General features: G+C 46.0%; 1 protein-coding gene across 1 annotated transcript in view; it reads left to right on the forward strand.

Annotated features, from left to right (window-relative positions):
- Positions 1-26,643, forward strand: part of ATP9A (ATPase phospholipid transporting 9A (putative)) — a 50,447-nt gene that overhangs the window by 16,067 nt on the left and 7,737 nt on the right. The window contains exons 7-25 of the mRNA XM_041478499.1: positions 46-140; positions 477-557; positions 733-808; positions 2,878-2,954; positions 3,557-3,717; positions 4,388-4,530; positions 5,255-5,367; positions 7,128-7,337; positions 14,571-14,732; positions 18,176-18,268; positions 19,179-19,262; positions 20,275-20,445; positions 22,225-22,323; positions 22,580-22,669; positions 23,239-23,383; positions 23,865-23,929; positions 24,658-24,813; positions 25,163-25,227; positions 25,971-26,079. Coding sequence (XP_041334433.1) covers positions 46-140; positions 477-557; positions 733-808; positions 2,878-2,954; positions 3,557-3,717; positions 4,388-4,530; positions 5,255-5,367; positions 7,128-7,337; positions 14,571-14,732; positions 18,176-18,268; positions 19,179-19,262; positions 20,275-20,445; positions 22,225-22,323; positions 22,580-22,669; positions 23,239-23,383; positions 23,865-23,929; positions 24,658-24,813; positions 25,163-25,227; positions 25,971-26,079 — 2,195 coding nt within the window. The remainder of the gene's footprint in view (positions 1-45; positions 141-476; positions 558-732; positions 809-2,877; positions 2,955-3,556; positions 3,718-4,387; positions 4,531-5,254; positions 5,368-7,127; positions 7,338-14,570; positions 14,733-18,175; positions 18,269-19,178; positions 19,263-20,274; positions 20,446-22,224; positions 22,324-22,579; positions 22,670-23,238; positions 23,384-23,864; positions 23,930-24,657; positions 24,814-25,162; positions 25,228-25,970; positions 26,080-26,643) is intronic.

A 26,643-nucleotide genomic window follows, 5' to 3' on the forward strand; every position in this document is an offset into this window, starting at 1 on the left:
TAGGACAGAGCTGGCAGGATCCCTGACTGCTGTTCCCATCCCCAGGGTCCTGCTTCCTGCGCACGGACCAGCTGGACGGGGAGACGGACTGGAAGCTGCGGCTGCCCGTCACCTGCACCCAGCGCCTGCCCACGGCCTCTGTGAGCACCTGCCTGGCACTCTGTGCTTGGGAGCTGTGGCCAGGCTTTACCTGAAAACCTGGGGGTGCTGCACTCCTGTTTTCAGGCTGTGGTTTCTTTCCTGGGGCACAGATAAGTCCCAGGAGTCTCTCAGGTGTCAGCCCAGGAAATGCCCTCAGGGCACTGCTACCCCAGGTGTGTTTTCTGGGGGACTCCTGGGCTGCAGTAGGTATCAAGATAATTCTAAACCATACCAAGTAACTCTTGGTGAGGTATTCTGGTAAAACTGCTGTATGTGATTAAGCTGTGGCTGGCTGATAGGAGCTGGTAGGGCTGATGGGTGTGTCTGTTTGATAGGACCTGCTGCAAATCCGCTCCTACGTCTATGCAGAAGAACCCAACATTGACATACACAACTTCGTGGGGACCTTCACCAGGGTGAGTCTACTGCCAGGGCCTGAAATCAACCTGAGAGTCACCAGGGTTTATAAAAACTCTCCATCCTATCAGAAATCCCCATGCCAGCTCGCCCAGCATCCCTCCCCAAACACCTCTCATCTGCTCTTTTCCATTACTGACAAGTTTGTTTATTTTTCTCTTTTTCCCATTGTAGGAGGACAGTGACCCTCCAGTAAATGAAAGTTTAAGCATAGAAAACACCCTGTGGGCCAGCACAGTGATTGCATCAGGTAAGGTGGAGACCCATGTAAAATTGTTTTTAAGGGAATATGTTAACAATTTTTAAAGGTATTTCTGTGATGGAATAATAATTCTGTCAGTTGGAGAAATTAGCAGTTGGAATGAGGTTTCCCCCTTGTCCTAACACCTCTGGGGAGCTGAGCTGACATCTAATTGCCTCTTGGACATTCCTAGATGAGAAAGAAGTGGAATGGCCTTTGGGGCCCTTCTTTAGCATCTAGGAGCAGAATAGCACTTAATTGCTCTGCACATTGACATCCTAATCTGTAACAGAAATGGTGTCAAATGGATTCTGGGAACAGAAGCTGAGATGAAAGATTTCCAGGTAAGTGTTTCCATTGAGTTTGTCCTATATACTCTTAAGAAAGGAAAAAAATCAAGTCTTGGACAGATTTTGACTCATATATACGATAAACTCCCGAGGCTTGAGGTTAATCAATGCCCCCCTGAAGAGGCTTGTCAAAGTAAAAGCCTTGTTCCTCTCCTGCCCAGTGTGTTTGCTGGGCAGTAGCTGGAGGAGAGTGGAATTCTGGAGTCCAGCTCTGGAGTTAAACTTGTCAAATGGAGAGACTTGACAGTGCATTTGCCAATATAATTTCAAAGGGTTTATGCAGTTGGGTGAGTTTGAAATGGCCATAAACCAACTAGAAACACTCATTTTTCACAGATCAATGTGTCCTCAAGCTTCTTCTAGTCCTGGCAGGTGCTTCCTCTCATTTTGACTGACTTATCAATACAATACCGGATTTTGTTTCTCCTGTGGTAGTAACAAATAGCATGTTGTAGGTTATTTCTGTTAGGAGAAAATGTGGATATTATTTTTCTTCTGCTGTGAGTGGAAGCTGTGGGGTTGTGGTGCCATTTCACTGGGGCAGCCCCTGTAAGATGAAGCAGAGCAATGTGTCTTTCTCCATCTGCTGCAGGAGGGCTGGGTCTGACTCTGCCTGTTTGCAGTGGATTTGGAGTAGCTGTGCCATCTGCTGATCTGAATTGTGATGATCTTACCACCACCTGCCATCTGGCTCCAGGGATTTGTTGTTGGTTTTGGGGGTGTTTTTTTTAAAGGAATGTTTCTCAGCATATTTTTAGAAACCACCTCTCTTGAATCAGCCTTATTTAAAAATAAGTCACCTGCAGCTTGTTGAAACTGATCATTAGGTGAGAGCAGGGGAACAGTAGAGCACAAAGTAGCAATGTATTGGCAGTAGTGCTTTTTTTAGAGTTGGTTTTCTCCATTTTTACAGACTCCTAACACTGGCCAATATCAGCTTTTAAACTGTTGATGGTAGACAGCTTTTTCTTCATGGCTCTTTGCAAAGTCTTTAGGAGAAAACCCATAGAAATCCTGTAATTTATGGTGCTGAACTGAATTATGTTTCTGCAAGAAGAAAATTGAGGACTTTGTTGCTCTCAGCTCTTTAGCAACTGTGGGACAGAGCATTCAAATTCACTGATGGGCTCCCAGCAGCTCCATCTGTTCCAGGAAGGTAGGAGTTGGTATGATTCACTTTGTGCTAGGAAAAGTATTTAGTTAAACACTTAAAGTAAATTGTAGATTTTAAAATAAGGTAATTCTGTCTTTGAGCTCTGGAATTCATTGGATTTGCTCTGATTGTTTCAACCAATAAATAACCCTAAACCAATAAATATGGTTTTTGACAAATAGATAACCCTAGCCCAGAGCTGGTTTAATTTGGACACACAATGAAGGTTTGGTGGAAGGCAGCACCAGAGTGGGAGGAAATCCAAGAAATCCTCCATCCCTACCAACTTTTATTTATAGTCTGGAGAGACAAGTGGATCCAAAGGGGGTCAGGGAAGGTAGAGCAGAGCTGGCTGCTCTTGCCATGAGCTGGTGGAGTCTGTGATGCTGCATCAAGTCCAACCCTGAGACTGAATTACTGCCTGGGAGGAGGTTTCCTGTGCCAGTCCTGTGTTTTCATAGGTGTTGTGTTGCAGATACCAGCTTCTTGAATTTCTGGTTGCTTCTGAAATCAGCCTGCTGAAAATGCTCTTCACCTGAGAAGTATTTTTATGGAGAAAACCTTTGTGTGTGCAGGTACTGTGGTGGGAGTTGTCCTCTACACAGGAAGGGAGCTGCGCAGTGTCATGAACACCTCCAACCCAAGAAGTAAGGTATGATGAATAAACAGGTTTGTAATAAATAACAAGGGTCTGAAACAGGTCAGTTTTTAAAAGTAGATCCTTCCAAATACTCTATGTGCACACTGTAGGGACAACCTCATAGGAATAATTAATATTTTCCAGCCTGTGATTTAAGATAGTTACCAGAACAGAACCTATTTCTCCTGGATTTCTACAGGATTTTTTCATCCTATTATACATATGTCCTGACACCTTTGTAAGGTTGTCAGACACTGTTTTATATATTTATAATGAGACAGTCCCTGTTAGAATAGAAAAGTTTCTTTGGCTGTATTCTTCCACTGTAGCACAGCTAAGACAAGGTGCAGGGATGTTTGCACAGCTTTTGGCAGCGTGAGCTCCTCACACCTCTGCATCCTCTGCTGAGCTTCTGAGGGATGGAAATCTCATTTCATAAGCTGGCAAGAGCATTGATTATAAATTTAAATATGTTTGTAGTGTTTTAAAAGAAGAGAAGCTGACTGGTGGGAATGGCTCTTTGGGTGGAGTGGCAGCTCACTTCCTTTGTGAATATTGCCCTGAGGTGACATCTTCATCTGTGTGCCTGAAATCTCTCTCTCCTGCCCTTCTAGATTGGCCTCTTTGATCTGGAGGTGAACTGCCTGACCAAGATCCTCTTTGGGGCTCTGGTGGTGGTGTCCCTGGTGATGGTGGCCCTTCAGCACTTTGCAGGCCGTTGGTACCTGCAGATCATCAGGTTCCTGCTGCTGTTCTCAAACATCATTCCCATCAGGTGAGGGCACAGCACTGCCTGCTCGGGCTCCTGAGCTCTTACCTGTTCCTCATCTCGCAGCTCAGCAAGGCCACAAGTAGAAATGAAGTTAAAACATAAGAATTGCTTTGTAGATTCTGCTGAATTTGTTCAATTTATTAACCCGTTCACTGGCTCAGGCTGTGGATTAGTCATTTAAATTCCCTTCTCAGTGTTTGGAGTACCTGCTGGAGCAGACCAAAAAATGGAAAAGGAGGGTGTTTTTTACAGAATGCAGGGGAATGCATTTGGAGGGCAATGAAACTTTGATATTCAGTTGTAGTGTATTAGTAAGTAAATTAGTAACTTACTCTGGGTGCAGGACTGGGATTCATTTCAGTTCCATTTTTAATCTGCTCTCTGGTATCCATCACTGTCCTTACTCTGTCCACCTTCCCCTCAAATCATATCTGCTCTTGTCACTGTAATTTTGTCGTCTGTCTTTGAATGACAGTGTAATTACATTGGCCAGCAGAGCACTGACTTTGAATAAACTTCTCCTGAGACTCTCCTTTGGAGACTCTCCACATGTTCATGGTGGAGCATTGTCCTTTCATTGCACTGTGGCAGTTCACAAGGATTTTTTCCAAATCCTTGGATTTGGAAAATGGTGATACTTTTTATTTTCCTTTTTCTCGTTCCTCCTGTGCAGTTTACGTGTGAATCTGGACATGGGGAAGATTGTGTACAGCTGGGTGATCCGCAGAGATTCCAAAATCCCTGGCACTGTGGTTCGGTCCAGCACCATCCCTGAGCAGCTGGGGAGGATTTCCTATTTGCTTACAGACAAAACAGGTACTGGTGCAGAAAATACATCTTTGAGTCATGGCATGTTGTTTGGATTTTGTTATGTTTTTGGCCAGGAAAAGAGAATAATGTGAGATTGCTTTGTCTGGAAGAAATATGCATTTCCTGTCACTTTGACAATATGATTTAATCAGTTTTTGAAAAAATGTGCTGCTTCTTTTTGTTCTGAATGTGCTGTAAGTAAGGTAGGACAGGAATATTATGCTATTTGAAGGAATACTTGAAGCACACTATTACAACAAAAGCTGAGGGTAAAAATAAAATTTAAATCAACTTTTTAGAACTAGTTTTCAAAGCCAGGTTAGGATAATGTACATATATAGGCAGAAGCTGTCTGCTGCTGTCCTTTGAAGCTGAGCTTGAATTGAAGGCCTGAGCTGTGATGAAAAGCTTGGTCTGACATAAAATCCTGGTCCCACTGAAGTAGTTCCCAATTTTTGTGGTTCCAGTGGGACCAGAACTATGCCTGCAGCTCCTGCTGGCATTGACTGTGGGGTGAATCTCATTGTTATTTATACACCCCCACCTCCCAGGAGAAGGAGCCCTCAGGTCTGTTATTTTGGGTTTTTTGCCAGCCCTGGCTGTGCTGGGAGTGGCGCAGTGACGGGTTCAGCTGCTGGCCCACATTCAGCTTTCTGTGCTCGAGGCACAGCAGACAGGAGCTGTGCTGGGCAGGGGGTGTTCTTCCCACTCCATGGTGCTGTTTTCCCAGGGACTCTGACCCAGAACGAGATGGTTTTCAAGAGGCTCCACCTGGGAACGGTGGCGTACGGCCTGGACTCCATGGACGAGGTGCAGAGCCACATATTCAGCATTTACACACAGGTACAGCCAGCTGCATTCCCTGTGCCCAAAACTCCACAGCACTGGGCCACTGGGGAATTCTTTTGGTAGGGATCTGCTGGTGAGCTGCTTTTGGGAAAGTCTGAAGGTCACTTGATGCTTAATTAACAAATAAGGTCATGATTGCTCGTTATGTTCTGTGGGTCATTTCATATCATGTGCAAGTGTGTCCTGTTGCTGAGGTCTGAGTCTAAAATAACTTTTATTTAGATACCCAGCTATCTCTTTTCTTTCTCCTTCCTAGTATTTAGTTGTTTTGGTGTTGAGACCCTTAAATGACAGAACTGTATTTAAAAAAAAAAAAACCAAACAAGAAAAAACTCCCAAACCACAAACCCCCACACTTCAGCTTCATTTTATACTGAATCTCTAGAGAAAACTTGACTACTGATTAATTTTTTGCCAAAGTGCCCAGTATTTGTCAGGAGCATTTGGGTGACTGACTAGTCCAGTGTGTGAGCAGTGACTGAGTGCACTTCAGCTGAGGGTTTGCTGTTGGATTTTGGCAGCAGTGCTGATGAGCAGTGATACTAAATTTGAAGATCTTATGGATCCTAATCACTAGTGTGGAAAATAACATGTGGAATTACCCTGGTAATGGATATATGTCTCATAAAGCTTTCATAATTACCAAGTGAGATTCCTTATAATGAGAAGCATTTGCTGGCAATGATTCATTTTGAACTGTAGTTCTTATTCTTTGCTCTTATTTTTACCATGTTGTGGCCCTTTGACCTGGAAGTGAAACTTTTGTCCTTTTGACACTAAAGGTTAACAGAGCAGGAAACTGGATCACTGTGTGTCCCTTCTTCAACTGGGATAATTTAGTAATTGTGCAATTATCTGAAGACTCCCATTCTGATACTAAAAATAGTATTAAAAAATAAATGAATGTAATTAAGATTTTCTAGCTCCTTACCAGTCATCTGTTTTGTGTTTTCACCAATTATATTATCTTGCACGTGGAACCCAAGTGACTCTAAATTTCCCAAACCACTGGTCTTTTGTGGAGTAAAAAAGTGGTTTCGTTGAGTCTTTTGAGGCTGGCGTGTCCCCCTTTGGTGGATTTGCAGCAAAGGGGCTTTTTCTTGGTGTACTGTCCCAAAACTTCAATCTTTTGGGGCCTTTCAGGAGCAATGCTCCAGGAGCTGAGCTGCACTGGGGTGTTCGGGGGTGGCCTGAGTGAGGGGGTGGGATGTAGGAGTGTGCCCCGTGTTGACAGAATGACAAAAATATCCTTTGTCCCCCAAAAAAGGAAAGAACCCCAGAAGTTTTTCTCATTGATTAGGTGAAAAGCCACCTCACAGGACCCAAGAGACTTCACCTCAAACGTAAGGGTAGCTAATTGGATAGAAGCTAAAAAGTCCCGCCTGACCAATTGGGTAGAAAAAGAAGAGAACAAAGGAACTTGAGGGGCTTTTGTGAGGTGTTTTTACCAGGAGCAGATCTCTTATACCTGGCTCGGTTTTTTCTGTTTGTTATTTTGCCTTTTATTAAACCTTTTCGATTCTAACACTGCAGCAGAAGCCATCCTGCTTATTTCATGCCCCCAAAAGTAGCTGAGCTATCTTGGGTGTATTATATATTCCTCAGAAAGCTTTTAACACCTGACTCGAGGAAGAAAATACAACAGTGGGAAGAGCGTGCCTGCTTTGTGGGGACACGGGCCTGCACGAACTGACCCCAAACGTCGTTTTTCCCCCCTCAGTTGTGCGTGTTGTGTTGTCCCCTGTCCCCAGCAGCCGCAGGACCCCCCGGCCGTGAAGGGGCTGTCCCTGGCCACCAAGGTGCGGCGCACCATGAGCAGCCGCGTGCACGAGGCCGTCAAGGCCATCGCGCTGTGCCACAACGTCACCCCCGTCTACGAGTCCAACGGCGTCACCGACCAGGCCGAGGCCGAGCGCCACTACGAGGACTCCTGCAGGGTGTACCAGGCCTCCAGCCCCGACGAGGTCAGTGCGGGGCCCTCAGGGCGTCCCTGTGGCCCTGCTGGCTGCAAAAAAAGCCGCTGTTACTTGGGGGAAGGGCTCGGGGTTGGCGAGGGGTAATATTGTAGTGTGTTTGTTGCTCTGATAAGCTGGGGATGGACTGTAAGTGTCCTCTCAGATGTTCTGCCTCTCTGCCTGGAGCTCCAGGCTGTTCCGTCAGCCTCAGCATCACAGAATTTTCCCTGTTTCTGCACCTTTTGTCCTGGGTATATTTTTCATTTCAACTCTAGGAATCCCTTTGACCACGTTTGGTAAGTTATGAGCAATCTTATCTTGTCTGGGGGAGGACAGCTTGTGGAAGAGGGTTGGAATGCTCCCTCAGCTCAGCTCTGCGAGGTGTGTGACCTTCCAGAGCAGGGAAAAGCTGGAAATCACTGTAAATCACCATGGCACATCCCACGGGCAGGTGGGCAGAGCCAGTGCCCAGGGCAGTTCTGGGGAGGGAGTGAAGTGCACAGGATTATTGGAGAGCAAAGCGGGCCCTGCCATTCTCTGCCAGCAGCCAGAGCTGTGCAGGTGGCACAGGGAGGAGAAGCTTTGGAGCTCTCCAGACACTCACTGGAGACTTTTAGGAGCATTTAGGAGATCAGGTTCAATGCAGCACTTACAGTTTAAGTGCTGTTTGCCACCCCCTGCAAAATCTGGGAAACATAATTATAGTTCTGTGACAAAGACAGGAGGAATAAAATGTGGTTTCATATATTGGTTGTGCTTCTTCTATACACCTTTTAGTGCAACAAAAGCAGCACATTTTGCTTTCTGTTAATTAGTACAATTGCATTTGCTCTGTGCTGGAGAGACACTGAAGTTTGAGAATCCCACTGATGGTGTGAGATCAAATCACCCTTTTGACTACATTCAAAGGGCTCTTCCATGTACTGCCTCAGACAAACCAGCTTTGCCTCTGATAATAACCTTCCCACCTTTGCCATCAGAAGAGAAGCTGGCTTGCCTAATTTTTAAGAAAAGCTTTGCATGGAATTCAGTGCGCTCGTTGGAAGCCCAGCTGAGTGAGGATTTTGGGGCTGTTGTGCTGCTGAAAGACTGGCACAGAGCTGGTTTGCACATTTACATACATTCAGAATATTCCCTATAGTGTTTTTCTCCCAAAGCAGGCAATTCATTTGTTTCATATGTATTCATATATATAAATTTTCTTCTGTGCCTTACCCAAAGGCTGCGTTTCTGCTGTGCCCCCTGCACGGCTGGGTCAGTGAGGTGCCAGCAGCACCTCCTCCCTGGGCAGGGTGTGGGTGTCCTGTCCCACATGGGCTGGGGCAGGGGTGCTGTCCCCTGAAAAGGCAGTACAGAAGTACAGAAAGCAACTGCCTTTGCACTGAAACGAGTTCTGAATGATTTCCAGATGGTCATTTTTGTGATCTGCATCTAAGTTGTTTTTTTTTCTCCTAAAGCATTTACAGGCTATTTTTGCACAGATTTCTGTTTATTTACATATATACTGTGGTATACAGTGAAGTCAGTGATTTTTTGTTTTATTTTTACTCTTTATACTGTTCTGTCTTTAAAATATTTACACAGCAATTTGTCTGAAATACCCAGGGGATATTGTTTATTTGTTTTACTATAGCATGATAACTAATCCTTCCAAGATTATTGTTTAAATTCTTTTTTCCTTTCTTGTGATATCTTAAGTAGAGAATTACAGCAGGTTCAGAAATCAGATATGCTTTGCTGCACTGAGGAAATCTTGTCTGTAGGTCTTGGATATACAAATATTATTTAGCCGTGCTCTGTATGTCATCCTAGATGGTACAAAATGCAGGAGCTACACAAGTGGAGCCCTTGAGAAGGGAGTAATGCTGTTAAATAACATTCCCTGTAGGGGAATGGCTTGGGACTGCTGTTAAAGCCAGCCTTTGAAATCCTATATCAATAAAATATTGCCATGGCAAGGAAGGTCAGTTTATGAAATGAGTACAAAAACTTGTATTCTCTTTACTTTAACAGCAAGGGTAATTTCTACCAGTTGGCATAGGATTCATTTCCTGTAACAGAAAGCAGGATTTCCTAAATTTGTTTCCTGTGCACGCTGCCATTTAGAAGTCTTGAAGTATCTTTATTCAGATATCGTCCTGGGTATATTTTTCATTTCAACTCTAGGAATCCCTTTGACCACGTTTGGTAAGTTATGAGCAATCTTATCTTGTCTGGGGGAGGACAGCTTGTGGAAGAGGGTTGGAATGCTCCCTCAGCTCAGCTCTGCGAGGTGTGTGACCTTCCAGAGCAGGGAAAAGCTGGAAATCACTGTAAATCACCATGGCACATCCCACGGGCAGGTGGGCAGAGCCAGTGCCCAGGGCAGTTCTGGGGAGGGAGTGAAGTGCACAGGATTATTGGAGAGCAAAGCTGGGCCCTGCCATTCTCTGCCAGCACCCAGTGCAGCCAGAGCTGTGCAGGTGGCACAGGGGGGAGAAGCTTTGGAGCTCTCCAGACACTCACTGGAGACTTTTAGGAGCATTTAGGAGATCAGGTTCAATGCAGCACTTACAGTTTAAGTGCTGTTTGCCACCCCCTGCAAAATCTGGGAAATATAATTATAGTTCTGTGACAAAGACAGGAGGAATAAAATGTGGTTTCATATATTGGTTGTGCTTCTTCTATACACCTTTTAGTGCAACAAAAGCAGCACATTTTGCTTTCTGTTAATTAGTACAATTGCATTTGCTCTGTGCTGGAGAGACACTGAAGTTTGAGAATCCCACTGATGGTGTGAGATCAAATCACCCTTTTGACTACATTCAAAGGGCTCTTCCATGTACTGCCTCAGACAAACCAGCTTTGCCTCTGATAATAACCTTCCCACCTTTGCCATCAGAAGAGAAGCTGGCTTGCCTAATTTTTAAGAAAAGCTTTGCATGGAATTCAGTGCGCTCGTTGGAAGCCCAGCTGAGTGAGGATTTTGGGGCTGTTGTGCTGCTGAAAGACTGGCACAGAGCTGGTTTGCACATTTACATACATTCAGAATATTCCCTGTAGTGTTTTTCTCCCAAAGCAGGCAATTCATTTGTTTCATATGTATTCATATATATAAATTTTCTTCTGTGCCTTACCCAAAGGCTGCGTTTCTGCTGTGCCCCCTGCACGGCTGGGTCGGTGAGGTGCCAGCAGCACCTCCTCCCTGGGCAGGGTGTGGGTGTCCTGTCCCACACGGGCTGGGGCAGGGGTGCTGTCCCCTGCAAAGGCAGTACAGAAGTACAGAAAGCAACTGCCTTTGCACTGAAACGAGTTCTGAATGATTTCCAGATGGTCATTTTTGTGATCTGCATCTAAGTTGTTTTTTTTTCTCCTAAAGCATTTACAGGCTATTTTTGCACAGATTTCTGTTTATTTACATATATACTGTGGTATACAGTGAAGTCAGTGATTTTTTGTTTTATTTTTACTCTTTATACTGTTCTGTCTTTAAAATATTTACACAGCAATTTGTCTGAAATACCCAGGGGATATTGTTTATTTGTTTTACTATAGCATGATAACTAATCCTTCCAAGATTATTGTTTAAATTCTTTTTTCCTTTCTTGTGATATCTTAAGTAGAGAATTACAGCAGGTTCAGAAATCAGATATGCTTTGCTGCACTGAGGAAATCTTGTCTGTAGGTCTTGGATATACAAATATTATTTAGCCGTGCTCTGTATGTCATCCTAGATGGTACAAAATGCAGGAGCTACACAAGTGGAGCCCTTGAGAAGGGAGTAATGCTGTTAAATAACATTCCCTGTAGGGGAATGGCTTGGGACTGCTGTTAAAGCCAGCCTTTGAAATCCTATATCAATAAAATATTGCCATGGCAAGGAAGGTCAGTTTATGAAATGAGTACAAAAACTTGTATTCTCTTTACTTTAACAGCAAGGGTAATTTCTACCAGTTGGCATAGGATTCATTTCCTGTAACAGAAAGCAGGATTTCCTAAATTTGTTTCCTGTGCACGCTGCCATTTAGAAGTCTTGAAGTATCTTTATTCAGATATCAGTTACAGCCTTGGGGCTCTGCGAGCCAGTTGTCAGTTGTAGCCATACAGTAACTAACAGGGGAAATGAAATAGATATAATCTGATCAGAGATAAGAGGGCCTGGGATTCCTGGGCAAACAGTCTTTAACCCTGACAAGGGCGGCAGCTGCCAGGACATGAAAGGGTGTGGGATCAATTGGTCTCTGCCTGCTGTCTGCCTGCCTAGGCAACACAGAGGGGACCCTGCAGAGCAGCTCATGGCACACAAGGATCAATTTGTCTCTTTAGAATGAAATTTATTAGTCGATATTCGCTTCAGTGGTGGCTGGGGTAATTTAATTGTCAGGGAGAGCAAAGTTGGAGGGTACTGTGCTGGGCTGCTGTGCTTTGAAATGCTCAGATCTGTGTCAGGCCTGGCCTGGCTGGAGCTGCAGATGCTGGCAGGGACTAAATTGATTCCCTTCATCAGTGAGCATGGACTCCCTTTAAGGTGTTAGAGGGATTTCAAGCCTGCTTTTAATTGTCCTTCCTCTAAGTTGTAAATACACTTCTGCATCTTGAATAGTTCTCATCTTTCTGCTGTGGCTGAGAGCACCTTGAGTTTTACAGGGGCAGAGCAAACCTGTTCTGTCTGACCTGGAGCTGGGCTGGGCTGGGGAGCACATCCCAGTGCCCAGACACTGCCAGAAGAGCTGTCAGTGCTTCTGGTGCCATGGGAGCTGCTGTCCCCTGGTGCCACCTCCCACGTGCTGCTCATCCATTTGTCCCTCTGCACAAGGCTTGGCTTCCAGAGCTGCATGGGATGGCAGTGAATGCTGGCAGGGAAGGAGGGAAGAGGTGTCTGTGCAGAGATCTTTAACACACCAGGCTGGAGCAGAGGTTTGTACCTCTGTGCTGGCAGGGGAGGAGGTGTCTGTGCAGAGATCTCTAACACACCAGGCTGGAGCAGAGGTGTGTACCTCTGTGCTGGCAGGGGAGGAGATATCTGTGCAGAGATCTTTAACACACCAGGCTGGAGCAGAGGTTTGTACCTCTGTGCTGGCAGGGGAGGAGGTGTCTGTGCAGAGATCTTTAACAGGCCAGGCTGGAGCAGAGGTGTGTACCTCTGTGCTGGCAGGGGAGGAGGTGTCTGTGCAGAGATCTTTAACACACCAGGCTGGAGCAGAGGTGTGTACCTCTGTGCTGGCAGGGGAGGAGATGTCTGTGCAGAGGAGATCTTTAACACACCAGGCTGGAGCAGAGGTTTGTACCTCTGCTCACCAGCACAGGCAGAGCAGCCAGGGCTGCACACGCTGAACGTCACGCAGCATCATGCTGGGAATAATTCCCAATCATTATTTATTAACCAGAGTATTAGAAAGCCAAGCTCCATCTCTGCTCTGGGAGGCTGCTAGGAGGATTATCTGACTGCACACTTTAATGCACTGAGCATGGCTTGAAGAAACTTTGGAGAAAGATAAGCTTGAAAGAGCCTTTGATTTGTGGTAATCTTTGTGAGTAAGCCTGCACAAACTTGTTAATATTAAGCCAAATATTGATTCAAATTGACTTAAAGGTCTTTCAAGGCAAAGCCAACTCAATTACTTTTTTTTTTTTTGTAATCTGACAATTTAAGACTACTTTATGAAAGGAAAAGTTTGGTTTAGGTTCTCTTTTAAGCTTTTGGATGAAAAGGAGCCGAGTTCACAAAAGCTTCTTCAGTTAGTCCCAATTGTATCAATTCATTAATAAAATCTCTACTCAGTGCAAGTATTTACAGGTTCTGATTTTATTTGTATCTCTTGTATGTGCTTTTCCCCAAATCAATTTCATTTTTAACTGAGGTTTTTGTGGTCGCTTGAGGCAGTAGAGGCAGAACCTGAAAGGCAGAAGGGATAATTAACCTTCAAGTCGACAGCAACCATGTGCCCAGCACTCTTATGCCTTTGAAAATGTCACTGTAAAACACTTCCAGTATTTCATGTCTGTTTAGGGAAATATCCCTTGATCCTTTCTGGGGGCCAGTGATAGATGGGCTCGTGTCAGCTGCTGCTCCATCTGTTACTGCCCAGACAGCTTCTGGAGTTAAATCTCAGCAAGCTCAGGCTGAGATGGATGTGTCAGCTGAGCTGGGCACGCTGGGGTGTTCTCAGGGAAGCAAAAGAAAGGCTTTGGTCTTCTGAAAGCTTGCAGAGGACTCAGTTTTGTAGGTCCTGAAATAGTACAGGCTGCAATCCAAATGATGCCCATCTCAGTTCAGTTAAACCTTAAACAATCTGAGGGTTTTTGGGGAGTGGGTTTTTTTTTTTTTTTGTTTTTTTTTTAATGTTTAGGGAGAATGGTTCTCTGCTAAGAAGTGTCTGAGCCAGCCTTCAGCTGTCTTGCTGATCACTGCAAAATTGTTGAAATTTGTTGATGAGCTGTTACTACTGAACACACAGAGAATACCACAGAGCTTGTTTTGTTTGGGTTTTTTTTAATATGAATTTTTAATGTGCTGCATTAGTGTCTCTGGCTTTGAAATTGTAAATCCAGGGTGAGTGTGTTGTTTTGAATTCTTAATTTCACAGACAGCAAGCTGGGAAATAGCTTTCCAAAACAAAGTGTTTGTAAAGGGGTTTCCCTGATGTGCCCACAAGGTTTGGGCTCCCTAGGGCTGGGTGGAGGATTCCAGTGCCTGCCCCTTGCTGAGGGTTGTCCTTTGGAATTAAATCATGGAATAATTTAGATTGGAAAAGCCCTCCCAGTGCATTGAGCCCCAGCTGTGCCCAGTGCCCGCCTTGTCCCCATCCCAGAGCTCTGAGTGCCACCTCCAGGAATTCCTTGGACACCTCCAGGGATGGGCACCCCAGACCTCCCTGGGCAGCCCCTGCCGAGGCCTGAGCACCCTTTCCATGGGGAAATTCCTGGTGTCCAGTGGAACGTGGCAGTCAAAGGCAGGGAGGTGACCACAGACACATGGGCAGTGCCAAAGCAGCATCAGACATGGGCTGGGCTGCCCAAAGCCTGCCAGGAAGGGTCTGAATGGGGAAAAAGCCACTGGGAAAGCCATGGAGCGAGCTCCTGTTTGTCAGTGGATCTGTTTGATAGCACTGTTTATTAATAATTAATTGAAAAAATTGGTGAATTAATGACTGGTGAATTAATGACTGGTGAATTAATGACTGATGAATTCTCTGCAGCCACCTGCAATCCCTCCCTTCGGGAGGTGTGGCAGGAGCTCTCACCGTGCCCTTCTCCTCTCAGGTGGCCCTGGTGCAGTGGACAGAGAGCGTGGGCCTGACCCTGGTGGGCAGAGACCAGTCCTCAGTGCAGCTGAGGAGCCCAGGGGGGCACATCCTCAACTTCACCATCCTGCAGATCTTCCCCTTCACCTACGAGAGCAAGCGCATGGGCATCATCGTGCGGGTAAGGGCTGCTGGGGACAGCCACATCTGGGACAGCCACACCTGTGAGCCACACCTGGGGCTCACCTGGGCTGGCCTCCTGCTCAGAGCTGTCACCAGAGCACGGCAGGGCAGCCAGCCAGGGCTGGGGTATCAGCAAGGCAGTGCACTCCCTCCCTGGGCAGCACGAGGTGGAACACTTGGAAGGCTCTGGAAAATGAACACGTGGCCAAGAGCAGGGATGGCAGGGCAAGGGAGCTTGGAGGCTGAGCTGGTACAGAGCAATCACTGAGCTAAATCTGGAGTTCAGAGAGCCACAGGGTGCATTGAACAGACACTGAGTGTTCCCACAAACACCTTGTGCTGCAGGGGATACCTGCAACAAGTGCAGTGTGCATCCAGTGCAGTGCAGCAAGGGTAAATTCTTCAAGTTAATTACTTCTATAATGAAAATTATCTGGGCAATCTTTGCCTGGCCTAGAATAGAAATATTATTACTAGAAGAGGAAGGATTAAAGAACCTCCCTCCCCACTGCTTTTATTGCAAGTGCAAGCTTTTGATGAAATGCTATTTTATCAAAGGTGTAAGAGGTGGCTCAAAGCCAGGGTGAGCTTCATTAAATTGTGGTTTTGTGCTCAACAGAAGTGAATGCCCTGAAGTTTTCTTATCATGAATGTAAGAGTGCCCCTTTTTCTTTTCCCTTCTTTGATTTGAAGTTCATTCCTTTTAAATTCCCTATTATTTATCTTCTCCCCCACTAGGAATAAAAAGGTTTCTAGTTTGTATTTCTCTGTTTAGACTTTGCCATTTGTATTTTAGGCAAAACTAGCAAAACTCCCACTTGTGGTCAGTGGGAGCAACATCAGGCCTAGATCCTGACTGTAAATACCTTTAAAGAGGCATTAGTCCCTCTCTGTGAATTGTCTTTATTTTGTAGCCATTCAGCTGCTCCAAGCCACTAAAATCAGCTCTGGGTGTGCCCTGTGCAGAATTAGGGTTGAGTAGCAGGCCTTGACTGCCTGGGTATTACTTTGCCACATTTCTGTATATTCCAATATAGTATATTCAAGCAGGGTTTTATTTCCTTTAAAAAAAAAAAAAAAAAAAAAAGGCATTTATAAATAGATAGTTATTAAGTAAAATTTGCTTTAATTAAACATTTATGTGTGATTGTGTAGGCACTCCATTTGGTTTGATCCACAGCTTGAAGGGTGTTCACCTTTTCAGTGCATCTCCTAAACTGTGCAGCTTGTTTAAAAAGCAGAAATAGGGGAGGGAGAGCAGCATGAAGCATCCAGAAGAGAATACACCCAGGGAGGGAGATGAAGCTGCACCCAGCCCTGCAGTGAGCAGAACCCAAAGGGAAACATTCCTGCTCACCTGCACAGGTATTGCCTGTCCTTACAAACTGCATTTTTTGTGCTCTTGAGAGCCCTGTGAGAATTTTGCCAGGCTTCCTGCCCAGCCTGGGGACAGAGTGTGAGCAGAGTTCCTGTGTCCAGCCCAGCAGTGCTGTCCCTGCAGGCAGCATCTCCCTGCACATCCTGTCTGCTCTGCCCCCAGGAATGATCTCCTTCAACACAACCTCTAGTAAATAAAGCAGTAGTTAATAGTGGAAACAAGTCACAGATGTTGCCTGCTTTGGGATATTTTTGCAATATCTGAGTGTTTCCGTGCACTCAACTGTCATTTCTGTACCTGATTATTTCAGTTCTGAGAAATCCTGTTGTACCCAAGCAGCCTCCTCACCATGGTGTGCACTGACTTATCTTCCTCTTTGAAGAAGGCCTGTTTGTTTGACCACAATATTTTCCATTCTTCATTTTCTTTGTTTTTTTTCCCCTTACCCATGTGGAATGATCTTTGTTGTAGAGCAGAGATAGTGCTATTGTCATATCTGGAATTGAAAGGAGCCTTTGAACCGTGGCCAGAGGCAGACCGTGGTGGAAAAAGATGCTTCCCCAAAACAATATAACTGGCAAATCTGTGTGCAGATTTATAGAGTGATCTTGCCATGATCTGAGAACGCACTAACCTCCTCCTGAACTCGGGCAGAGGAAATGACTAATGCAAGGAGATAGCTGATGCAGTATTTATATTGGACAAAAAATCTAAACTATCTTAAGCCAGCTCTGCAGCACGGGAAGTGCAGTCTTTATTCAGTTTCCTACAGAGATGTTGTTAGACACTCTTTAATCAAATAATTTCATAGATAAACCTTTACCTTTGGCTACTGCCAGAAGTGGTGTGTTTTATTTAAGCAGGTTCTGGTTGTTTTGGAAGAGTGACACCCGTTTTCCTCTGGGGATGTGGGATGTGTATCACTGTGTGAGGGCTGGATGTTCCAGGACATTGAAAACCACACTTGGGCTCAGTTCTGAGCATCTTCCGTGTGAATATCTCTGTGAGCTTGGCAAAGATAGTCACAAAGGAGCTTCATTATCCCTGGCTACTTCTTCATTTCCTCAGCAAAGGCACTTTATTTCTTTGCAGTTTTAGAGTCCACATCAGGTGCTACATTTTGCCAATTTTTCTTTTTTTGCTGTGGATTTAAACTCTGTTGTGATAGTGCCACAGAACCTGGGGCTGTTAACCTATTCATGTGTGAGAACCTCCACCACTAATTTTTGTAACAGTGGAACAGACTGACCCAAATATTAAGTGTCCACTTTGAAGAAGTGTCCACTTTGCTTTTCTTTCATTTCTCTTAAACTTCCTAAAGTTCTTTGGTCCCTTCATTCACAGCTGTTTATTTCAGACCTTCCTGAGCTTTTTGGTTTTGCATTTTAAGTTTGTTTTCCTCCTATCCTGGTGGCTGTCTTGTTTAAAAAGCAGTTTGTTCCTTACTCATAGTTTTGTCTCCTTTGAGGAAATTGCCACAGTTTCCATGAGCTTGTAGTACTCAGAACTGTGGCTTCCTTACATATCTGCCTGCTTAGAAAGGACTTTTAATTAGTGGTAATGTAAATATGCTTTGCTTGCAGCCTATAAACTCCTTGTGTCAGATAAGGCAGGCAGCAATCTAAGCTTTCTGTGGCAAGCACGAGCTCTAATTCTGCTTATTCCATATGGTGTAACAGAGCAGGTAAACCAGAGAGATTTTTACTCTGCTGAGCTTTGTGCATCTGTTCTGTGGTTTCAGTGAGCAGGGAGTCAGGTTTCCAGGTGAGGGCTCGAGGTTATTCTGGAGGCACAGGCAGGGCTGGGAGGGGCTGTCAGTGTGGAGATGCTGATTAAAAAGCTGATCCCCTTGTCCAAAGCATGAATTCCTGCTGTGAGGAGCGGAGTTGCAATTGAGTAGGCATCTCCTTCTGGCCCCAGACACGAAGCTGAGCTGGTGGCCCTTCACCTGCCCCAGAGCAGACAGTTCTGTCCCTGCTGTGCTGAGAATTCATGGCTCACTTTGTGGGCCCCCCAGATCTGTGAGTGCTGCCCCAGCTGAGACTGCTGTGCTGTGTCTGCAGGATGAATCCACAGGAGAGATCACGTTCTACATGAAGGGGGCAGACGTGGTGATGGCTGGCATCGTGCAGTACAACGACTGGCTGGAGGAGGAGGTACGGGAGGGCTGGGCTGGGCTGCTCTGCTCCAGGCCACTGCTGCAGGGCGTAATATCTAACTCACTGCTGAATGTCTGCAATCCAAAAGGTTCTGATCCTGGCAGTTCCTTGGATCAGTCCTCATCCACAGGGACAAGGGTGTCAGTGGCGAGTTCAGAGTGTTTAATGTAGAATAAGTCCTGTGAATAAAATGGGTTTGGCTCAAAGTGATTGACACTCACCAGATTTGTTCTGGGCTTGAGTCTGTGTTTGAATCTGTTTCAGCCTGAAGGGTCTGATTTCAAAACTGCATTTGGCAGCTTTGTGCTGGGGTGTGTTTGTCAGGTTAGCAGTAATGGTGGCACAGGGTTCATAGAATCCCAGAAGGGGTTGGGTTGGGAGGGACCTTGAATCTCATCCCATTGCACCTCCTGCCATGGCAGGGACACCTTCCAGTGTCCCAGGGTGCTCCCAGCCCTGTCCAGCCTGGCCTTGGGCACTGCCAGGGATCCAGGGGCATCCTCAAAAGTAGCTTCACTTACTGGTTCTCTGGTGTTCAGAGAAGTAATAATGTCTTGGTCTTATTTTAAAGAGTTGGTTGCCAAAGATGTGAAGTCTACAAATCACAGGCTTGTGCCCTTTTACTTGGACACAGAGAAAATCTAATCAGTGGGGTTGTTTTTGCCCCCCTGGTGTAGCAGAGAGGACATTTTTCTTCCTGATCACTGGGCTAGGTCACAAACCACTGCAGATCCCCTCCTTCCTCTCGAGTTTATCATGCACTTTATCAGGTATTGTAGACTCACTGGGGTTGCTCAAATGGGATGGGTATTTTCTTAACCTGCTATCTTACACTGCCATCTCCACACTGCTGTGCATAAATCATTTCAGTGCAGTTTCTGGTTTACAATGGGATCCTTCTTTGCAGTGTGGTAACATGGCTCGGGAAGGCCTCAGGGTTCTTGTCGTGGCCAAGAAGTCTCTGACAGAAGAGCAGTATCAAGACTTTGAAGTAAGTTTTTATTTCATTTTTTCCCTTGTTTTTAAACAAACCAGCACTGAAGTGATTCTCACAAAACTCTTGTGATAATGCTGCCTCTTACCTCCCAATTCTCTGCTAGAATCGTTATTCTGAAATGTCTTGGTATTGTTTTTATCAAAGTTGCTTTTCAAGTGATAGGTATGAAGTGTTTATCCCAGAGAAGACCCTCCCAAGCAGTTCCTGAATCCTGAATAACCAGAATATAAACCAGGCAGCTCCCTGGCAACATGGGCTTCACATGTAGGCTTTGGGTCTCTGTCCAGGGCACTGCCTGGCTCATCCAGAATGGGAGGGGGAACTGTTCACTTAATGCAGGAATGTGGTGCAGCTGCTTGGGGTTCTGTGGTGCCATTGTTTCTGGAAGTGTTCCTGTGGTGGCAGGGAGCTGCCAGGCTCTGCAGGTGCCCCTCCAGCAGCTGCTGTGCCTCTGTGTGCCCTGTGCTGCCCACCTGGGACTGCCCAGGGACAAAACTGCAACAGCTTCCTGAAGCACTTTCCACCTCGAGCTCACCAGCCCTTGCAGGTTCCTCCTCTGAATCATGGAACCAGAATTGCCTGGGTTGGAGGGCGCCTTAAAGAGGCTGTGGGTCCAAGCTGTGCACGGGGACACCTTTCCCTAGAGCAGGTGGAAGGCCACAGAGGGAGGCTGGCTGCCTCCCCCTGGAGCTGGCCAGCCCTGTGTCCCCAGAGACAGCCTGGCTGTGCCCTGTGTCCCCAAAGGCAGCCTGGCTGTGCCCTGTGTCCCCAAAGGCAGCCTGGCTGTGCTCTGTCCCCAAAGCCAGCCTGGCTGTGCCATGTGTCCCCAAAGGCAGCCTGGCTGTGCCCTGTGTCCCCAAAGGCAGCCTGGCTGTGCCCTGTGTCCCCAAAGGCAGCCTGGCTGTGCCCTGTGTCCCCAAAGGCAGCCTGGCTGTGCCCTGTGTCCCCAAAGGCAGCCTGGCTGTGCTCTGTCCCCAAAGCCAGCCTGGCTGTGCTCTGTCCCCAGGCACGCTACGTCCAGGCCAAGCTGAGCGTGCACGACCGCTCCCTGAAAGTGGCCACGGTGATCGAGAGCCTGGAGATGGAGATGGAGCTGCTGTGTCTCACTGGCGTGGAGGATCAGCTGCAGACAGACGTCAGGCCCACGCTGGAGACGCTGAGGAACGCTGGCATTAAGGTCTGCCTGAGCCAGGGGTGCTCCAGCAGGAGCACTGAGACCCTCTGGAGCGCCTGGCATTGTCCCATGGGCTGTAAATTAAAAGTTGGGGAGCCCCGTGAGGGTTTTAAATATCACTTTGGGAAGAGAATGTGGTGCAGGTGGTAAATCTTAACACATGAGTGTGGCACCTCTTGTGCTTTTTGTCCCCTCACATGCTCTGGCTCCTCCAGCACAGAAAGGAATGGTGTGGGCATGAGGGGGGATCCAACAGGAGATTTTGGGGCAGTTCCTCTTTCAGGGAGTGGATGAAACAAGGCAGGTTTGGGGCTGTGTTTGCTTTGTGGTGCTTGAACCCCCGTGCTGGGCTTGGAGCTGTGGATATCCACATTTCAGTAGCCACTAGAGGGGAGTCTGAGCCAAGAGAATCAGAGACTGGATTTATTTTTTTCCAGCTTTCTGGGCATCTGTGACTCCACACCTACAGCCTGAGCTGTGCTCAGCAGTGAGGGAGCTGCTGTGGTGCCTGTGTAAGGTTCTCTCTCTGAAAAAATTGTCAGGCTTGCAAAAGGGGAAAAAAATGGATTAAACATTCAGATTTGGGTAAGAAAAGTAGGTGAAAGGTCCTGGTTGTGGTTTCTCTGCTTTAAGTTGCAAAGTGAGCAAAAATCTGAAGCCGTGCTGTGAATGCAAAGCAGGGCTGTGTTTTGGGGGCTGAGGTAGGACAGGGAATTCAGTACTTGGGATGAGCTTCCAAAAGTGCTTTTTGTTTGGGGCCACCCCTGTGAACAGCAGAGACTTCAGCAGAGAAGTGAGAGCAGGGGAATCTGAGCTCCTCAGTGATGCTGGAGTCCTGGCCCAACTCCGAAGGGTTTTCCTGCTTCCCTTTCTCTCACCTTGGCTGGAGCTGGAGTGGAGGTGTGGGATGTGCTGAGCACCCCGTGCACTGCAGTGTTCATCAGGGTGTGCATGTGAGCAGTAAATCCAGAGTGGAGGGGCTCTTGCAGTTCATGACAGGGACCATCTTGTTAAGAGTCAATCTCTTTCCAACTTCAGATTATTTAACAAATGAATGAGTCTTTGTGTGGGTTTTTTTTTTTTTTTTTTTGGTTGATGTTTTGGGATTTTCTTAAGGTTTTTTTATTTTTCATTAAATATTCTTGGGCAGTGTCTTGAAAGAATAAAAACACCAGTGGAAAAAGCCAAACTCACTGTGATATATTTACACTGGAGAAGAAATTCCCAGCCATTGCTGCTGACATTGCTTTTTAACTCCCTCCCCTCACCAGCACAAAATAAAAGAAGCAGTGTAGATTTTAAAAAAAAAAAAAAATCTAAAAAAAAACCCCTCAACCAAGTTAGTGTGTTCCAGACGTACACATCAGCACTGAGCTAACCCCAGTTGCATCATCCACATTTCAGGCTGGGCCAGGAGGGATCTTTCTGCAGCAGGGCCCGGTTGAGAAATGGCCGGGGAGGGACACATTAACACACAAATACACATTTTTTTTTTAGTTGCATTTTGTGGGTTTATCAGCAGAATCTTGAAATATTGCAGGTGGGAAAAATGTTACCCAGAGTTTGTAACTTCCTTTGTGTCTCAGCCTGTGTAAGAGCTTTGCTTTCTTTCACGTGTGGGAATTTTCTTGCGTGTTTTAAAATAGGGTTTTTTTAGGAGAATAATTTGTACATGTATTTTAACAGGCCTTTTACAAGCCTGAAGGGGCAGGTGGTACTTGCAGAGGTCCTGCAGACGTGGTTGTTAAGCTTCACTTAACACGTGAAATGTTTGGATTTTAGGTGTGGATGCTGACAGGGGATAAGCTGGAGACAGCCACGTGTACAGCCAAGAACGCTCATCTGGTGACACGGACACAGGACATCCATATATTCAGACTGGTGAGTTACACCCACAGACCCTGTCCTGAGGGGCCCAGACTCTGGCACAGGAGGGCTGTGAGATCACAACTGTTTTCCAGCAGGGTATTTTTATTCTTTTGCCCCAGCTTTCTACCCTGAGTTTTTGTTTCTGTGACTGCATGCCCTAACTCAGTGTGCTGCCTGTCCTGGCTGTGTCACTTGTGTTCCCTCTGGGACTCTCTGCTGTTTTCTCACCCCAGTGGAGCACACCTTGCTCAGTTCCATCCTCCCCCAGGTGACAAACCGAGGAGAAGCCCACCTGGAGCTGAACGCCTTCCGCCGCAAGCACGACTGTGCCCTGGTCATCTCGGGGGACTCGCTGGAGGTACTGATGCCTCAAGTGTTAGCTTTTATGTTTTCCACATTCTGTACTGCGCTGGTATGTAACTCTGAACTCCATATAAATTGTTAGCAAGTTCTCCTCACAGTTCAGCCAAACAATCCTTTTCCAGCCCCAGAACCAAGATTCCATTGCAGCTCCAGGCCCAAAAAGTACAAACAACAGGGAACTGAGGGAGAGCAGTGTGGGAGGATGGGACTGCTTAACCTGGAGCTGGAAATGGACAATTAACCCCAGTGTGGAAATTAACCAAAACTTATAAAAGTATGAGAACTCATGACTCAGGGTCCATCTTGGGTCCATCTTTGGTGGAACCACAGCCAGGCTCTCATACTGCCCAAGGTGTATCCTTTGAAGGCCTTTTAATAAATCCCTACTTTATTAAAGCATTTATTTGGTTTATTTATAGTTTTATTTATGAAATCCCTACTGTCTAGCCTCTGTTCTAGACAGCCTCTCAAGGCATCAGTAGGGCCAGCTGCAGAGCCCAGGCTGGAGGAAGGCTGGTGCCCGCAGAGCAGGTGTAACCCAGGTGTGTGCTGTGTGTAACCCAGGTGTGCCTGAAGTACTACGAGTACGAGTTCATGGAGCTGGCGTGCCAGTGCCCCGCCGTGGTGTGCTGCCGCTGCGCGCCCACGCAGAAGGCGCAGATCGTGCGGCTGCTGCAGGAGAGGACGGGCAAGCTCACCTGTGCCGTGGGTGAGTGACAGCCAGGGACAGCCACACACAACGGCAGCTGCCTTTTCTTCTCTGAGTGAGCAGTCTCACATCGTCTCACACCCCCTGGAAATGCTGATTTAGGGAGCGGTGGTTTTGCGGGGCCATAGAGAAAATGATCGAAATTTTGCACGTGGAGACTTCTCATCACCCTTTCAGGTGGCATCTTTGCAAAGCAGAGCTTGGACCTGATCATGTCAAGTGCCACTGTTAATCTGAGCTGTGTTTCAGCATTGTAGATGTAATGGTACCACCTGCAAGTGAGATACTTCAATCACTGATCTGGGGGTCTATTAAAAAAAAACTTAAGAGCTTAAGTTAATAATTTCTGTTTAAAATCTTGCCTTTGTTGACTGGGTTAAGTGTTTCTTATAATATTCCAGTGTGGTGCAAATGACTTTGGTGGGGTTGCAGGTTGCCCCTGTTGCTTAACTCCCAGTTTTGTTTGTGCTCTGCCCTGCAGGTGATGGAGGGAATGATGTTAGCATGATTCAGGAGGCTGACTGTGGTGTTGGAGTTGAAGGAAAGGTGAGATTACCTCATCTTTAATGAGAATTTCTGTGGCCAGTTTTCAGGCAACTCTTAAATGAATGCTCAGATATTTGTGCAAGATAGGGAACAAGCTCCCACAAGAATCATCATCAGACCAGTAGCCCTATAATGAGAAATAATTTGGCTATAAAGGAGACTACTGTTAAAGGGAGTTCAGGTTCATTATTTGGTTCTTGGTAGAATCCCTGAATTTGTACCCTCATGGTTAGTTTTGGGGGTTTTTGATGCTCCAAGTTATAATTACACTGATAAGATATATCCTACATACACAACTAAAAACGGCTCAAATTGGTTTGCAAAGCAAACTCTGGCTTTCCTGCACCTGGGGCTGTGTGGAGCTGCAGGACTGGATTGGAGCAGCAGCCAGACTCTGCTTGCAGCGAGCCAAAATTGTGTGAACTTTTGAGACTGAGAAATTGTTCAGCACTGACTTGATAGGAGTGTCACGTTAACATGTGTGTTGTGAATCAGAATCCAGAGGTTGCTTAGAATTGGAGGCCAAGGTTCAAATGGGAATTCTCATATTTTTACTCTTTGCTTAAAACCCACAGTGGAAGGAGAAGTACTGAGGCAATGCTCTCCCTCACCTAACATGCTGCAAATATTCCTGGAAATTGTGTCAGTGATAACTCAATAATAACATGATATTCTTTGTTTCCAGTGCTGAATGATCTCACTGTGCTTTTCCTTACCCTTGTTCCCAGGAAGGGAAGCAGGCATCACTGGCAGCTGATTTCTCCATCACTCAGTTCAAGCACCTGGGTCGTTTGCTCATGGTCCATGGAAGGAACAGCTACAAGAGGTCTGCAGCCCTCAGCCAGTTTGTGATCCACAGGAGCCTCTGCATCAGCACCATGCAGGTAAATGGGCTGCCAGGAGGGGCTTTCCAAAAGAGGTGGGGAAGGCAAATCACAAAGGAAAGGTCTTGTGTCTCATTTGGAATGCTGCTGTTTCTTCTTCTGAAAATTTTCATGGGTTAGGACTTGAGGTTGTTACTGTGGTATGAAAACATGTAAGAAAATTCCTGGTATTGAACAAATACCAGCAACTGCTCCAAAGGCATAGAAGGGGTTGATGTTCCATTAGTCTGTCTTCATTTCAGGAGCTGGGAGAACCCACTGCAAGAAGGATCCAGTTTGAGCAGTGTATTTTTAAGCTGTTACTTTTACTGCAGTATCTCAGTGCCTAAAAAGCTCATTTCTTTTCTAGGCTGTTTTCTCATCAGTGTTTTACTTTGCTTCAGTTCCTCTCTACCAAGGCTTCCTCATCATTGGGTAAGAGCTCACATTTCTCTGGTAATGAGGAGAACCTCTGCACAGTGAATGCTTTTGGGCTGATTAACATGCAAGCCATGCACATCTCCACTCTGCTCACTGCACTGCTTCAGGAGCTGGGTGTGAGCCGTGTCCCCTTCAGTGCAGACACTTGCAGAAACCTTTCCATGTTTGTGAGGCAGTCCATCCTCCAGGAATGTTCCTCTGCTCCCAGTAAAAGCAGAGTGACAGCTCTTCTGGGCTGGTGTCTGCACAGCAGGGAGAAGCAGTGCCCAGCTCCTGGCAGTGCAAGGATGAGAGACAACCCAACCTTAGTTCCTGCCCAAAAACTGTCTAAAACAGGGCATTGCAACTGTAATCCCAGTATGACTTCTTACACATTCTAGTACATAATTTAAAAACCAGCAAATATATCTCCATTGCCTTCTGATGCAAACAGAATCAGAGCTGAGCTCTAGAGCAGACTTTGGGATGGGCACAGGTCAGTCCTTGGCTCCTTTAAGAACCCAGTGCAATATTTGAACCAATCACTTGTGTATGAGCATTCCTGCTCAAAAGTCACTCAAAAAGTCAATCCTGATGGCTTTTCCCTACCTGCAAAACTCTGCTGTGCTCCATTTGCTACTTTTTATAGTTTGTACATTATTAGGCACTTCAAGAATGTGGTATTTCCTTTCTGGAGCCTAGCATTTGTTTGCTCATCTCCACCTGAGATATTTACTGGTCTCCTGCCTTCTTCCCAGGTACTCCACAATTTACACCATGTTTCCCGTGTTTTCTCTTGTCCTGGACAAGGATGTGAAATCTGAAGTTGCAATGTTGTACCCAGAGCTCTACAAAGATCTTCTTAAGGTGTGTGAGACTCTTGTTTGTCTGTTTTGCTTTAAGGCAAGATCCTCATCTTGATTGGAAACTGTAAATGTATAAAGTCAAATATATTGCCAGGAGATCCAGAACTTTAGCAGGCATTTTCAGGCAAAATTCTGTTAAAGTCAAATTTGAATCCACAGATAGAACCAGAATTCCTGGCAGTTGTTTGTTGAATGCTGTATGAAATGCAATTTATTAAAAACGGCTGGGCAAGTAGAAGTTCTATTCTGTGGGAAATTCTAGGGATTTAATATTACCAATTTGTTCCATAATAAAGGGAAAAGAGAAATTGTTGGGGATTTGGCACTGTCCTGAAGCCAGAAAAGGGAAGAGGGGAAGGCATATGCTCATTTGATGGAGGCAGGGGCTTATCCCAGAGTTTCTTCAGTAGAAATTTGACTGGAGCATGATCTAAAGGTTTGCTTGCTGTGCCATTTTTGTAGCTTTAGCATCTAAGTCAGGTCCTTCTCCTTGAACAAAGAAAATTTTATTTTATGTTTATCATAGAAATATGAGGAAGGTAGATCTCATCTTAGGTTCCTTTTT

Source organism: Pyrgilauda ruficollis, unplaced genomic scaffold, assembly GCF_017590135.1.
Source record: "Pyrgilauda ruficollis isolate IOZ18807 unplaced genomic scaffold, ASM1759013v1 scaffold45, whole genome shotgun sequence".
Lineage (NCBI taxonomy): Eukaryota > Metazoa > Chordata > Aves > Passeriformes > Passeridae > Pyrgilauda > Pyrgilauda ruficollis.